The sequence below is a fragment of the Notamacropus eugenii genome, chromosome 5 (assembly GCF_028372415.1).
Source record: "Notamacropus eugenii isolate mMacEug1 chromosome 5, mMacEug1.pri_v2, whole genome shotgun sequence".
Classification (NCBI taxonomy): domain Eukaryota; kingdom Metazoa; phylum Chordata; class Mammalia; order Diprotodontia; family Macropodidae; genus Notamacropus; species Notamacropus eugenii.
The window spans coordinates 202271353-202287445 of record NC_092876.1 but is presented as its reverse complement, the minus strand read 5'-3'; the positions used below and the strand labels follow the sequence as shown (position 1 = coordinate 202287445).

Below are 16093 nucleotides of genomic sequence, written 5' to 3'. Positions count from 1 at the left end.
TGATGCTCCAGAGCCTCACTATTTCAATGACACCTTGAATCCTCTGTCTAAAAGCCTGGTTTGTGTATGGAGGACAAAAGAGGAAGGAAAGGAAAATGGAAACAGAAGGAAGGGAGAGGGAACTTTACTCAGTTCTTTGTCTCTTCATAAAATGCCCTTTATCCAGGAATGTCAACATGTCACAGAAATGAATTCATCTGTCTCCATTTTGCTAACTAACCACACTTGTTTCCTACTTACAGAATCTGAGTCACATTAAGGGTAGGTTGACTTCCTAAGGTCTCATAACAATTGAATTACTAGGCTGAGAAATAACTATACCAAAGAGATTCTAGTTCCTCTTGGGCTGCTTTTAACTAATGCCAGTCTAATCTACATTTGTTCATCAGATTAGGGTGTGTCTTTGTTATAATAGGCACTTGAATTTGCTAAAGAGCAATTCTCTACTTTTTTCCTAGTGTATTAGACATGAGCAGACTTCTCTAGAATATCAGCCAGGACAGTCTTGTTTTCTTTTCTTTCCTCTGGGACAAGGAGCCTACATCAGGCTTCTGATCCATAAAAAAGGGCATTTGGGGGGTGGGAGAGCAGGGGAAAGTATTCGGCAGTCATTAAGCCCAGGAAATGAAAGACTGCCCTCCCCTCATGGAGCTAACCAGAAGGACAGTGCCCTCAATGTAGGTCGATGTCATTGGCACCACTCCTGTGCCTGATTTAATTTTGTCTGAATTTGAACCACTTTCCCTCTTGAATGCTACAAGTGGAATAAGCATTTATTAAGCACCTACTATATGCCAGGCACTGTTAAGCACTTTGAAATATTATCTCATTTGACCTATTTAAGGGTGGAAAACAGTACACATATTAGCTTTTCTGTCCCTTGTGCCTGGGGGTGGAGCTAAGGGAGTTAGAGGCCTACCTCTCAGTGGCTGAGTCCCCTTGGAAGCAGCAGTTTTAATAATGTTTTCTTCAGAACTACCATAATTTTTCACTTAGAAAATAATTTAAGCAATATGCATAAACCCCAGTTTTATTAAAATCTTAGAAACATCCAGTGTGTTTAGGGACTTTCCCAAAGAAGCAATGCATGCTGACAGCAGAGGGCATATTGATACTTGCCTTTTCCCCAGTTTAAAAAAAAAGCTTCCTTTCATCCCCTATCATGCTATCCATAAATTTCTCAGCCTTTGTTTCTACTAAAAAAAGAATCTTCTGAAACATTGTCAAGGCTATTGTTGTTATTTAAGTCTGAAGACCAGCTATCCTTAAGAAATTTAGAAAAAGGTTCTCTAGTATATAAAATCAGGAGAAGTTAACAAAACCCCCAATATTTCTACACATCCCTATAGGAATGAGGATATATGCATAGTAAGTTAGGGCCAGAACTCTAGGCAGGGCATGTACCTGTCCATCCCTAGAATATCCTCAAAGGCCTAAATTAGAACAAGAAATAAAGCAGTCCTAGATATGTTTAAAATAATTAAATTCACATTTGGAGATGTTTGCTGAAGCTGGAAAGTAACTTAGAAGCGGCACAATGGAAAGAAAACATCCTTGGGGTATGTACATGCATATTAATATATACAAGGAGATGCAAGTCACAACAGACAAAAGAAAAAACATCCTTCTATCATGTACAACAGAAACATGTTGACTGGATTCTCATAGGTCTCCCTCACTATTTCCCTTCCTCTGCTATAAGCTGAAAGGGAAAACTGTAGTAACGATTCTCAAGTGGGATGATGCCAGCTCATGTGGGAAAGAATATTTACGAGTCATGCCCAAGGATTCACCTTCAGGGTATTTCAGTTCTGAAAACTCTACTGCAGTACAACCCCTATGGTACATTAGGGGGCTGATTCCAGAATTACCACTTGCTTTAGAAAAATAAGGGAAGTAAATATATTGAAGCTAGAACTCACTAATCCTCCACTAATAATCCCTTCCAAGTCTTAATTTTGTCTTTCAACAGGATCCGTTTTTGTTCCCATGCAGCTTGATGGAATTTGGAATATCTGAGAAAGAAACATGGTTAGATTTTTTTGCAAAGAGTGCTGCCTAAATGATGTAGCTAATCACGGCATATAAAAGGCTTTGTTTCCTGACTATGTGCAAAACTTTTTAAATAACTGACAGTTCCACTGAAAAAAGCCTTGCACATGCTGGTCTTTTGGATTAGGTCGATAAGATTTGGCATAGGGGGAAATATTGCTGTGTGTTCTTTTATTGCCACAGAATGTAATAGAGAATCATTTCCCTTGTGCTCCTTCCAGCTGACATTTACATAGACCTGAACATTTGCTAATTCTTTGAAAACTTTCCCTTACCATTAACTGCAATTTAAAACAGAAACAGCTTTCCATCTGAAACAACAAACAGGACCTCTACAAAGGCACTGAAACCTTTAGCAAAGTTTGCCTAGCTCAGAGGACAACTGTTTATTGCACGTTTACATTTATTTTTTTAAGCAAGGGGGGAAGCAAAAGAGGCTTACTGTCCCTGTTCACTTTGCATTTTTGGAAACTTTTCCATCTTGCTTTAAAAATAACAGTAATAATAGCTAACATTCATGTAATGTTTGAAGGTTTGCAAAGCACATATTCACAACCCTGTAAGGAGGGGTGCCGGTATTGTCTCCATTTTACAGAAGAAGAATCTGAGACTGACAGGTTTAGGGACTTACCCAGAGCTAGTATGTGTCCAAGGCAGGATTCATACTCATTCCTTACTTCAAGTGCTGCCCAATAAAAATTCAAACATTCTCCCCTTGCAACTTTATCTCCTCCTGCTTTGTTTCAGCCAAACTGGGTGCTGTGCCTTTGTCCATATTGATCTCCAGCTGAGGTGGACCAACCCCCATCTCTCCTTGTCGAATTCTTCTCATAGGATCATAGAGTTTGGGTTAGATGGGGAGGTGAGGGGGGAACCTCAGAAACCATCTAATCCCACTCTCTCATTTTAAAGACAAAGAAATGTAGATCTGTAAAGGTTAAATAGTCCAAAGTCACATAGATGGTAAGGATGGTAGGATTTGAACTTGGGGCCTGTGACTACAGAGGGCAACTAGGTGGCGCAGTAGATAGAGTGCCAGACCTGGAGTCAAGAGGATCTGTGTTCAAATCCAGCCTCAGATACTTACTAGCTGGGTGACCCTGGGTAAATCACTTAATCCTGTTTGCTTCAGTTTCCTCATCTGTAAAATGAGCTGGAGGAGGAAATGGCAAACCACTCCCATATTTCTGCCAAGAAAACCCAAATGGGGTCACGAAGAGTCAGACAGGACTGAACAACAACCTATTTAGGCCTACAGAGCCAGTATTCTTTCCACTGTCCCATACATGGTGCTTCCCATTTAAGGTCAGTTCAAAGGTCTTCCTTAATCCTCCTGACGTCCCTCCTTGAACTTCCTAATAGCACTTGCTTTGTCCCTTTGTACACTTATGTTATTTTGTATTGTGCCTTTACATCCTCCTCCTTTTAGGTTGTGAACTTCCTGGGGACAGAGATTAGGTATTTTTTAGTCTACGTATCTTCCCCAGCACCTAGCACACTGATTTGTACATAATTGGTACTTGAGTGAGTGTAAAGTTTGTTGAATGTATACATATTACACTTTCTATTAGTTTGTATTATTTAATACCATTCGTGTGGTTTTACAATAACACAGAATTCCAGAAATAAAACAAAAAAGCTGTTTTTTTCAGTAAGTAGAAAGAAGGACAGTCTGTGAAAGGTACCTAAAAAAAGCGTCCATCTTGCTTGTAAAACTATGTTCTACTCAGACCAGCTCTTATTGGTGACTTAGGTCCCTTTTTCTTGTTATACATTTCAGCAATAACAGCAGAAAAAGCAATATCAAGAGTATGTATTGGGGTCGTTAGCCTAGGCACTGTATCTACAAAAGAAGTATAGCTGGGGAGTTGGGTTGCCATAAGCCATGAAAAAAAGTGGTTTCATTATTTTTTGTTCACTTGTTTTAGTTATGTCCAGCTCTTCTTGACCTAATTCAGAGTTTTCTTGGCAAAGATACTGGCTGGTTTGCTATTTCCTTCTCCAGCTCATTTTACAGATGAGGAAACTGAGGCAAAGAGGGTTAAGTGACTTGCCCAGAATCACACAGCTAGCAAATGTCTGAGGCTGGATTTGAACTCATGTCTTCCTCACTTCTGGGAAGTCCTCTATCCACTGCTCCACCTAGCTGCCCCTTTCATTACTTTACAATCCCACTTTATACATATAGAAAAATAAATAACCAAAAAACAATGATGAGTGTTATAGACAGTAAACTTTACAGCAGTTCAAAGATGGGGATAAATTGAATCAAATGTTTGTACTAATTTAAATTAACATAGCATTATTGTTCAAAATGATTTTATTATGAATTTAATCATCAACAAACATAAATGTTTCTATGTACAAAGAATAAAAAGATTTTATGTGACGTAAACTGTTACATTGATTTTTGTTTTTTTTGTTTGTTTTTTGTTTTGTTTTTTACAAAATCCACCTTAAATTCAACAAGGTGGCAGCAAAATTGTCTGTCATTTTTTATTTCCTGAAAATGTCTGCAAATAAGGGTAGTGGTCAAGGAGAAATAGAATATCTTTATCCTTCTGCCACCTCTACCAAGCTTTGTTCCATCCTGGAATAGGATCTAATTAGATAAACAAGTGGTTTAATGTTGTGGTTAAGCATTTATTTGGGTTGTTTCAGGTGGGTCTGTTTCGAAAATCAGGAGTGAAGTCTCGAATCCAAGCTTTGCGTCAGATGAATGAGGCATTCCCTGAGAACGTCAGCTACGAGGACCAGTCTGCTTATGATGTGGCAGATATGGTCAAACAGTTCTTTCGGGACCTGCCAGAACCACTCTTTACAAGCAAGCTAGGAGAAACTTTCCTCCATATTTATCAGTGTAAGTTGGTTCTCACAGCAATTAGCTCTTTAATATAATTTTAATATAAGGTAAAGAGATGACTTTTTGATATAAGATTCTAAAGTCTCCATGGATATGGGGCCAAATCAGATTTAAGTCCATGATTTTAAATTGCCTTTCCAAAGGTAAAGAAGGAGGGGAGGCTATGTTATGGTGTGCAGGCAGAAGTATCTATAAAATACAAAATTTTTAAAAAATAATTTTACTCCCTTAGGATAGTAGGAAATTCAGTCAGATATATAGCTGAAGCCAACCTGACCATAAGCAAAAAATAAATGAGACTATTTTCATTCAAAGTGCCACATTCCTAATTTTATTTTCATTTTTTATATTGCCACTCATTTTCCCAAAGAAATGTTAGCACTGGAAGACCTAAGAATATTTTATCCATGAAGGAGGTACCTTTAATTAAAACATGTACTCTAAGGATCACATTTTCTTTTTGGAGTTTTTTTTTCCCTTTTATCAGAGGACAGTCCATTAGAGGAGGTAGCGAATCCCAGAAATATAAAAATGAATCTTCTCTAGGGTTAGTGATTTTATTAAAATAAACTATTGTGATGAAGAAATCCCAATGCACTAAAGCGACACATTTGGCCCTATTAAATACAGAGACTTTCACTGATTGACTGTGTAGCAATCCTTCTAAAGCTGTTGATGGCATAAGATTTGTGTAATTTGTAAGGAATGTCTTTGAGTAAAAGTCTATACAGTTCTCAAAGAATCTGTAATGGTAGAATTTTTAATATATTGTAATCAATATTAGAAAAACTGGTACCAGTGGATGCCCCCAAATTGACTTACCTTTGACAAAGTTTATATGTTCAAATGATACTCGGGAAGGATAAATAATATACATTATCTTGCTGGATAAGTGCAGCTATAAGATAAAATAATCACCAGGAGACAGTTTAGAAGTGTTCAGTTTTCAAGTCCACTATACCTACAGTTGACTGGAAATACTAGGCACAAAGCATTAATGTAAGTTAATTCTCGAGTTAAATTAGATGCTAATTTTTGCTAAAACTAGCTTGCTTGTCAGAAATTTTTGTGGAGTCTGAGCATCCAGTCTAAGGAACTCTAAAACTCAATAGAAAAGATGCAAGGAAAGGAGGAGACCTGCATTTATTATATTCTATGTTCTGGGCACTGTGCTAAGCATATGAATACAAGCAGAAAGAGTCCCTGCCTAGAGGACAAGGGGGGGGGGAAGGCAACACAGAAAATGGAGCTGGTAAAGGGGTGGTAATAAAGGTGTGGGGGCATGGTTCTGAAGACCAGAGAAAGTTGGCAACAGCACCAGAAGAGGTATGAAGACAGACCCATCTGGGCCACTCTACAAAATGGAAGTTCCGGTAGCAATTCTTCAGTGGGAGAAGGGGAGGGGACAGGCCTTATGATGTGAAATAATGTCCAAAGTAAATGGTCAAGTAGTGAAGAAAAGTTGAGTTTCGGTCCCTTGTAGAGATTACAGAGGTTAGAAATTGAATCAGATTCTTTGGTTGGGAAAGATAGGTCTGGTAATAGTCCCATAAGCCTCAGGGCAAATTGGAATCAGGGGGAAAAATGAATCGAGATCTTTGTTAGACAAAAGAATCTCATTGTCACATAGGAAGCAGTAGATTTGTGATAGACATTTTGATAGATGGCTGCTGTGAAGCTGGTGGCTGCGTATAGAAATGACTCCTCAAAGCTGTCACTTTAATACCTGTGGAGAAGAGTTTAACTTAAGTACTGAATTGCTTCCTTTCACAAAGAAAACCTAAAAGCCGAATATTGCCAGACTCCTAAAGCTGAGGGTATTGTCACTCTGTACGGCAGCGTATTGTGCAACCCTCCTAGGGACCCAGAATGCATTTGATCTCATTGGAGAAAATCTCATCTCCAAGGATTTCCATTAGCCAAGCTGTTTCTTTCATTCTATTGCTTGTTTACTTTGGGACATGCAAGGAAGTCTCACTTGCTTCCCTTGTACTTTCTAAACTAAATACTGGGGGAGAAAGTTTAATGAAACGTGGTTGAGAGTTTGTGAGCTAAAAACCCCGTACACCATTTATATGGTGTTTATAAAGAACACATGCGTACATTCTTTGTCTTTGTGTCTCTTTGTTACTCTCTCTCTGTGTGTCTCTATGTGTTAATGTCTCTGTATACATGTGTATCTCTGTCTCTTTGTACATATGTCAGTCTATGTCTATGTATTTGTGTGTGTCTCTGTATATTTACCATTCTGGCATAAGTCCTTTCTATATATGACAGTTGTGAGACATGATCTTTCATTCCCCTCCAGGCCTGATTCTTGACTTCTACATTTCAGAATCATGCCTATTGAATTGCTGGCTCATCCTGGAACTTCCCTCATTGCCTAGAACTGCCTGTAGCTCACTCATCCTGGACTATCTCTCTGGACCCACCCCACTTCTCCCATGGAGTAGTCCCTCCGGGGGCCTCCATTTTGTGGAAGGGGCCAGACTGACCTTCCTTCATTCCCCTTTTGGCCTCATTACTGACTTTCTGGCTACCATACTAGGTGTCTTCATTTCTGTCTCTCCCCTCCAGCTTTTCAACTCCCTCTGATGTGTTGTCTTCCCTCGTTAGAATATTAGAATGGGTTTTTGCTTGTGCACACATCCCCAGTGCTCTGCACAGTGCATACCACCTAGAAAGCACTTAATAAATTCTTATTTTTTTCAAACACTGGTGTTACAAACAGTCATAAAGCCTTTGGGAGCTCAGCATCCAGACAGTCTAGGGGATTGGAGCCAGGAAGTCCATCCCGCCCAACGTATAAAGCAGCATTTTCCCCAAATAATTTGGCTACAGAATGTTTTGAAACTTGAATTATGTGAATAGAATCCACTAGTACAGATGCTGAGGGACTTGGTAGGATACTTGCAAAGTAGATAGTAAAAACTTTTGGAACAAAATAGGCACCTGGAGATCGTCAATCAGCAAGTGTAAGCACCTACTATGTGCCAAGCGTTTTCCTAGAAGCTGGGATCTCAAGTACAAAGAATTAAACAATCCCTGCTAACAATGACCTTACGTGCATTCTAGTCCAACCCTTCCATTTTATAGAGGAGGAAACTGAGGCCCAGGGAGGTTGAGCTGCCCAAGGTTACAGAGGTAGTAAGTGTCCCTGGTGGAATTTGAGCCCAGGTCCTCTGGTTCTAAAGCCAATTTATTTTCCATTGTACCATTAGACACAAATTAGACCTCTCTTCATGTCATTTTCAGTGTTTAACATTTTAGTGTTTTGTTTCATAAATAATATATAGGAAGAAAAATACCACTAATGTTTCAGTTTTTTTTCACAGAACCCTTCTTTCTATCAGTCAAAATGCTCCCGCAGAATTAAGTTTGTGAAGCAACTAAAGAGTATCATATTTCAGTTGCCACAACAACCACCATGTTGCTAGCCTTTCCCTTTTAGGAATTTGCCATGTTCAGCGATTTTATTGTTCCATCTTTCTCATATATCAGCGCCCTCAGTTTTCAAGGACAGGATTTCTCTCAGTCCTACAAATCCAAAGACCATTGCTGTTAATTAAATTGTAATGGACTCAGAAACTCTGAAAAAGAAATATGTACTTCAGTGTAAGCATCTCCTTAGTGTGTTTGGAAGGTATATCTCACAGATCCATCCTTGTCTTTCTTCAGATGTTCCAAAAGATCAGCGTCTCCAGGCAGTGCAGGCCGCCATCATGTTGCTGGCAGATGAAAACAGAGAGGTCTTACAGACTCTGTTGTGTTTCCTGAATGACGTTGTCAATTTAGTGGAAGAAAATCAGATGACACCTATGAACCTGGCTGTGTGTCTGGCCCCTTCCCTTTTCCATCTCAATTTATTAAAGAAAGAAAGTTCCCCAAGGTGGGTTTTTTATAACAGTAGCAGGAATTGTTTGGGGATGGGGGTGGGCTGGGGATTACCAACCTAGCCCTGCCCTAAGGGAGTAAAAATCTTGTTCATTGTGCTTCAGACTTGAGTATGGCACCACTTTTAGTAAGAAAATTTTGTGAGGCAATTTAACGTTGGCAACTTAAATTCATTGAATTTATCATGATGTCATTTAAGAGAATGACTGAGCTTGTCTAGGAAGGTTTATGAGTTGTATTCTTTTTTGTGGTGTAGGAAAGGAAGAAGGCAAAGTTATGTGTCATAAACTCTCAAGGGCAGGCTACACTGAAAATCAAAACATGGAACCATGCAATTAAGTGTTTCAAATCTTGGAAAATAGTTCCTTTGCTCCCCACATAATTGTTAGTATCCCCATCTTTTTCCCAAGCCTTTCAGTTACAAATAATTAAAGTGGCAGGGATCCAACCTAATCCAGAATATCTAAGATGTGTGGTGATCATCTTTGTTTAGAAATGAGAAAGTTTGGAATATGGCTAGCATCTGGTAATGAATGGAAACCAGGAGGGAAGGGCTCTGGGTCCCAAAAATATATTTGGTTTTACATTCAGTTATGACACTGGCTTTCAATTACAGAGTGATACAGAAGAAGTATGCTACGGGCAAGCCAGATCAAAAGGACCTCAATGAGAATCTGGCAGCCACTCAGGGACTTGCCCACATGATAATAGAATGTGACAAACTTTTTGAGGTGAGTGAACGACTCTGGCAGCATTCTTTATAGTTCTTGGAACTCGATGAGACACTCGGAATATTTAAAATATTTATGGTTGATACTTGTTTGTTTCCCCATTTCCTTCATATTAATAATAGCACCTTGTATTTCTATAGCATTTGCTTGAAAAATCTCAGACATCAGCCTTGAAATGGAGGTTTTGATTAGTCACAAACACCATAGAGCTCATGACGCTGTTCACGAATGTAAGGAAACAGCTTTGGTGGCCTGTTCAGATCCCAGTTATCTGAATTCCCCTTTAGATTTGACTGGATTCAGTATTTCATGGCACTAATAAACACCGTTTTTGTTCTTGTATGGTAGTCGATGCATTTGAACAGTAACTGGTAAGGTGTTTTGGGAATCTGTCAAGAGAAAAAGGTACTCTTTAAAAGAAAGGGAAGTTATTGTCATCTCTTCATAGTTACATTTATGGCTGTATAGGATCCAACCTTATTCATACCTGGCATGTTGCTGAGTCTAGAACTAGATCCATAATAATAATTGTTCACTTATATATAAACATATTCTTATATATTTGTGCATGTATGTGTACATATGTTGTACATATGTTGTGCTTTACATTTATGAAGGACTTTTACAGTCATTTCATTCAATCCTCACCACAGCATTACCACCACAGGACACCCTGTATAGTACTTTAAGTTTTGCAAAGCACTTTATAAGTATCTCATTTTATCCTCACATGAGGTAAGTGCTAGTATCATCCCTATTTTATAGATGAGAAAACTTAGGTAGACAAAGGTTAAGTGACTTGCCTAGGCTCATACTAAGTGTCTGGGCCTGGATCTCAGCAGCAGTCTGTGCACTGCACCACCTATGAAATGGGTAGTGAAAGTCTTAATGACTGAATTTTGCAAAGGAGGAAATTGAGGCAGAGAAATATTGTGACTAACCCAGAATCATGTGTCTAGGATGTATCGAGTGTGGCTCTTGTATCCAGGTCTTCAGAGTCAAGGACCAATATTCTTTTTTTTTTTCCTTTTTTAATGACTAAAGCTCAAATACACAGTAAGAAAAAAGGAAACATATTACAAACTTAAATATTGAAACATAAATACAAAATAAGAAAAGAAAAAAATGTCATGAGCACAGTAGAACATAAGAAAGGATTCAAAATATATAGCAATAAATTTCCATATCAAGAAAGCTTATATAATCAATACTACATATTTTACTGGGAGCTGTCCATCTTTTCTCTGCTTCCTTGTAGGTTTTCTTTTGTTCTCTGCTGTGCACTTTTTACTTTGTTCTGATTTTCCCCCTTCCTCCCTCCCCACCCCAGAAGTGCGGATATGTGTGTGTGTGTGTGTACATATGTGTGGATGTATATGTGTATATACACACATACCCATATATACATGCATATGTACACATGTATGCCTACATACAAAGCTGAATACTCTTTATACTATATCATCCATCTTCTTGAATCAAAGTGACTGAAAATGGATTTAGAATAAAATAAAAAGGAAATGGAAAGAAAAACTAGAGAAATCACTGAAAGTTGTCACCATAGATATAACTTCAATAATGTTACCTATATTTCTTATCTCCCCAAAACAGTGTTAATATAATCAATGATATTTGGTTGGGGGAAAACATAAGTTAGACAAATAAGATACTTATTATCTATCAGTTGATCTAGTTCCTTGTAAACTCTTCCAGAGCAAGTACCTTAGTGGGTACTTTATAAATGTTTCTGGTTTAATTCACTCATCTTCTTAGTGCCTGATATAATGCCTTGTACATAGTAAGAGTACAATAAACATTTGTTTAATGAGTGGTTAGGAATGAAAAGATTTTTGAAAAACTAAATATTTCTTTCACTTAAATCTGTTGGCCCTCTTCTGGAATAGGTCCCACACGATATGGTAGCTCAATCTCGTAACTCTTATATGGAAGCTGAAATCCATTCTCCAACACTGGAAGACCTGGGAAAACAGCTGGAAGAGAATGGAGGAAATTTCCATGTGTACTTGGAACATCTCATCCAGGGTCTGCAGAAAGAAGCAAAGGAAAAATTCAAAGGATGGGTCACTTGTTCAAGCGCAGACAGTACAGACCTTGCTTTCAAAAAGGTAATTTCCTGTGTTAATTGACCCCAAAGCACTTCTACCAAATAAGCAATTAAGACTTTGTCATGTTCCCAAGGATTGAAACTAACAAGAGTGGGTGGAAATTGCTTAGAATTAGGTTAGACCTTGATATAATGAAAAACTACCAGTTAAAGCTGCTCAAAAGTCAGAGGAAATAAGGATTATGTACTCTCAGTTGGAAGGGCCCTTAGAGATCATCTGATCAAACTGATTAACAGATAAGTGACCATCCAACTTTTTTCTTGATTTCTTCCAGGCGGGGAAAACTCACTACCTGCTAAAGCAGCCCATTTTGCTTCTAGGCAGCTGTAGGTGTTGGGAAGTTTTTCTTTACATCAGTGCAAGCCTACCCCTATGTAGTTTCCTACCTGTTTATTTTCTCTGGGTGGGGAACACTATTTTAACAAGAAAAAAATTCAAAGCAATTTGATCAGATTAATTGAATTTGTCAATAAGTTATTTAAGAACCAAGATGAACTGAGTAGAAAAGCTTATGTTTTTGTATATCTTTCTGTGGCAGAGGAGGGGAAGGAAGAAGACAAAGTAATTGCCATTGTTCTTCCACTTGAGAATCTTTCAAATGCTTGGAAGTAACTGTCATGTCACCCTGAGGTGACAGGCTCTTAACCTGATATCTGTGAACTTGTTTATAAAAATATTTTGATTACTGTAGATCAATATAATTGGCTTCCTTTGAAATCCTACATATATATGTGTATGTATGTACATATATACATGCACGCATATATTATATATACATACACCCATATAACGTGTATATGTGTGTATATATATAATATATGTGTGTATACATATACATATATTTTATGCATTTGAAGACTTTTTTTTCTTAAAGACTCCACAGGCTTTGCTGGACTTCCAGGTGGTCCATGACACACAAAAAGATTAAGAACCCTTGCCCCTAATTCTTTTTTCCAAGATAAATACCCCATTTCCTCAACCAATCTTCCTATGACACAATCACTGCTTGGTTACACACCTGCCTAGTCTCCCAACTTGGCAATGTCCTCCATAAAATATGGCTCCCGTAACTGAATCCAGTGCTACAGATGTGGTCTGATCAAGAAGTGTACAAGATGACTCTCAGTATCTGGACCCATTCCCTGTTTTAATGCAACCTAAGGCTTGCCTTCATAGAACACAATTGATTCATGTTGAATGCGTAGTCCAGTAAAGCATCAACTTTTTGTCTGGCCATACCTCTCACTTCTCATTATGCTCCCTTCATGGTCTTGGCCCAGTAGTTAACCAGTTCAATGCTGCACTGACTTCTAGTCTTGAATAGCTTTCTCCCTTGTCCTTCCACCATTCATGCCATGACAATCCTCAATCCTGAGTCTCCCTCATTTCCTACTCTTGAACTGCTAAATATTTCTGGAGGAGGTGACACAGCTGGGCCTACCAGATTCACTATGATAATCCCAGTTGGGTCCTCTACTGCACAGGAACCCTTTGTGTTCTTCCTTGATTGATTATCATGCTCCCACAGTAGCTCATACAAATCTTCTCCCTCAGCCCCATCATATATTCTCTCTCAGGAGACAACTTCTGCTCCTACCTTACTGAGAAAATTGAGGCAATCCTGCTTCAGCTTCTTAGTCTCCCTATTTCACACCTCAGCCCCTTTTTATCATCACTTGTCTTCCCTTCTTTTACTCCATTTTGTGAGGATAAAGTGGCTTTTTTTGTCACGGCTAATCCCTCTAATGTCTTTCCTTCCAGTTTTCTCAAGGAGTTTGCACTCCTTGTCTTTATTCTTTCCCTTTCTGTAGGCCCCTGCTTCCTAAATAACATGTTCAGTTCCCTTCTATCCTTTAAAAGCCTTTATTTACTCTACCACTCCCTCAAGTTACCATCTTGTATCATCCTCATATTCATTGCTAAATTCCTAGTCTTCTCTTGTTACTGGGATTTTATCTCCCTTTTTCAACTCCATGCAATCTCATTTCCAACTCTCCTACTCTATCCGAATCACTGTCCCAAATGTCATCAGTGATCTCTTTACTGCTGATTCTAACGTCCTTTCCTCAGACTTCATACTCCTTGATCTCCCTGTAGATTTTGACAGTTACTGTTCACCGTTCGTTCATCCTAGATATGGGTTTGACTTTCATCATTATATTCTCATAGTTTACCTCCCATTTGACCTTCTCAGACTTCCTTGCTGGATCATCATCCATATGAAGACCTTCTCTGTAAGTAGTAGTGTGCCCCAAGGATCAGTCCTGACTTTTTCTTCTTCCTTGTTATTCTTATCTGCTCCCTGGATTCTTGCTCCCTTGCTCTATGCAGCTGACATTCAAATATATATGTGTATATATATATATATATATATATATATATATATATATATATATATATATATATATATATATATGTGTGTGTGTGTGTGTGTGTGTGTGTATGCATATGTGTATATATACATGTGTGTGTATATGTACATATCCAACCCTAATCTCTCTCCCATAAACACCCACTGCCTGTAGATATCTTGAAGGTATTTACAATCATCATTTCCAAATAGAATTTATTGTAATGTTTCCTCCCCACCAACCTGCCCTTCCTCCAAATTTCCCTGTTTATGTCAAGAGTATCATCACCCTAACTTTAGGTTCAAAACCTTTGAATAATCTCCTCTCCTGCCAGCTCCAAGTAGAATGAAAAGTCTTTGAAGGCAAAGACTGTTTCCATTTTGTTAACAGATGTAGGTGCTTAATGAAACAATCTGCACACACGTCACTATGAAATGTATGCAAGTAAATAGGTAGTAGTGCAGCATGTTGGATAAATGGCAAGACTTGTAATCAGGAAGATCTGATTCAAGACCCACTACTGATACATTCTGACTGTGTGACTATGGACAAATCACTTATGCTCTCAGCACTCCAGGCAACTCTCTACAATAACATGTGGCAGAACAATTGGTGATTTACTTTGGTCGAGATAGTTTCCTTACCAGGAATTCCTTATATCAGTAAAATAATGGGTCTGGGTCTTCAAAAAAAAGAGAGAGAAAAGAAATACAAAATAATTTCAAGGAACACTACAGAGTCAGGATGAGCACCTAGGGTTGAGAAGGAGATGAGTCAGGAAATACCGTATATTGAAATTGGTCTTGAACTAAGTTAGAAGGAAACTAGGGATTAGTGAAGAGAGAGCACACTTCCAGGCATGAGCGACAACCTAGACAAAGGAATGGAGGTGGGAGATGGAATATTGTATATGAAGATGAACAAGTAAACCAGTTTGGCTAGAACATGCAGTGCATGAAAGGAAGTATTGCATATAAAATCTGGGAAAGTAGCTTGGAGCCACCATATGAAGGATGACCTTAAGTTAAATGGCAAAGAGAAGTTATTTTTATTCGAAAGGCACTAAAGAGGCATTGGGACCTTTTTGAGCAGGGCATGACATAGTTAGTTTTTTGCAGCTTTATGGAAAATGGATTGGAGAAAAGGGCTATAAAACTGTGCATTCTCCTTTGGCCCAGTAATACCACTTCTACATCTGCATCCCAAAGAGATCATAAAAAAGGGAAAAGACCTACATGTACAAAAATATTTATAGCAGTTGTTTCTATGATGGTAAAGAATTAGAAATGGAGGGGATGCCCATCAATTGAGGAATGGCTGAACAAGTTGTGGTATATGAACGTAACAGAATGCTATTGTGCTATAAGAAATGATGAGCAGGTGGATTTCAGAAAAACCTGGAAAAACTTACTGATGCAAAATGAAGTAAGCAGAATTGGGGATTTCGTACACAGTAATAGCAATATTGTGGAATGATCAACTGATTGACTTAGCTCTTCTTAGCAATACAGGAATCCATGACAATTCCAAAAGATGCATGATGAAAAATGCTATCCATATCCAGATAAAGAACTGATGGAGTCTGAATGCAGATCAAAGCATACTATTTTCACTTTGTTTTTTTTGAAGTTTTTTCCTTTTGTTCTGTTCTGTTTCTTCTTATACAGCATGACTAATCTGGAAATGTTTTACATGATGGCAAATATATAAACTATGTCAAATTGCTCACCATCTTTTGGAGGAGGGAAAGGGGAGAAAATTTGGAACTCAAAAGTTTTATTAAAAAATGAATGTTAATGCTTGCTTTGGCAGCACATATACTAAAATTGGAATGATACAGAGAAGATTAGCATGGCCCTTGCGTAAAGATGACATGCAAATTCATGAAGCATTCCTTATTTTTAAAAAATAAAATAAAAAATGAATGTTAAAAATTCTTTATGTGTAATTGGAAAAAAAATACTATTTAAAAGAAAATGGATTAGAGAAAGGAGAGATCAAAGCTGGAGACCACTTAGGAGGCAATTGCAGTTGTTTTTAAATGCATGGAAGGACAAGTCAAATTCTCTGGAGCTT

The 16093-nt window shown here is 38.1% G+C and overlaps 1 protein-coding gene and 1 non-coding gene across 21 annotated transcripts in view; both read left to right on the top strand.

Annotated features, from left to right (window-relative positions):
* The window catches only part of STARD13 (StAR related lipid transfer domain containing 13), a 750665-nt gene that overhangs the window by 721553 nt on the left and 13019 nt on the right, over window positions 1–16093 (top strand). For all 20 annotated transcript variants that reach the window (XM_072616415.1, XM_072616414.1, XM_072616416.1 and 17 more), the window contains 4 exons: window positions 4714–4912; window positions 8594–8804; window positions 9426–9540; window positions 11445–11666. In XM_072616415.1, the coding sequence (XP_072472516.1) occupies window positions 4714–4912; window positions 8594–8804; window positions 9426–9540; window positions 11445–11666 (747 nt within the window). The remainder of the gene's footprint in view (window positions 1–4713; window positions 4913–8593; window positions 8805–9425; window positions 9541–11444; window positions 11667–16093) is intronic.
* LOC140509457 (U6 spliceosomal RNA) lies at window positions 15818–15920 on the top strand. Its single transcript, XR_011968770.1, has one exon. It is a non-coding gene; the product is annotated as a U6 spliceosomal RNA (small nuclear RNA).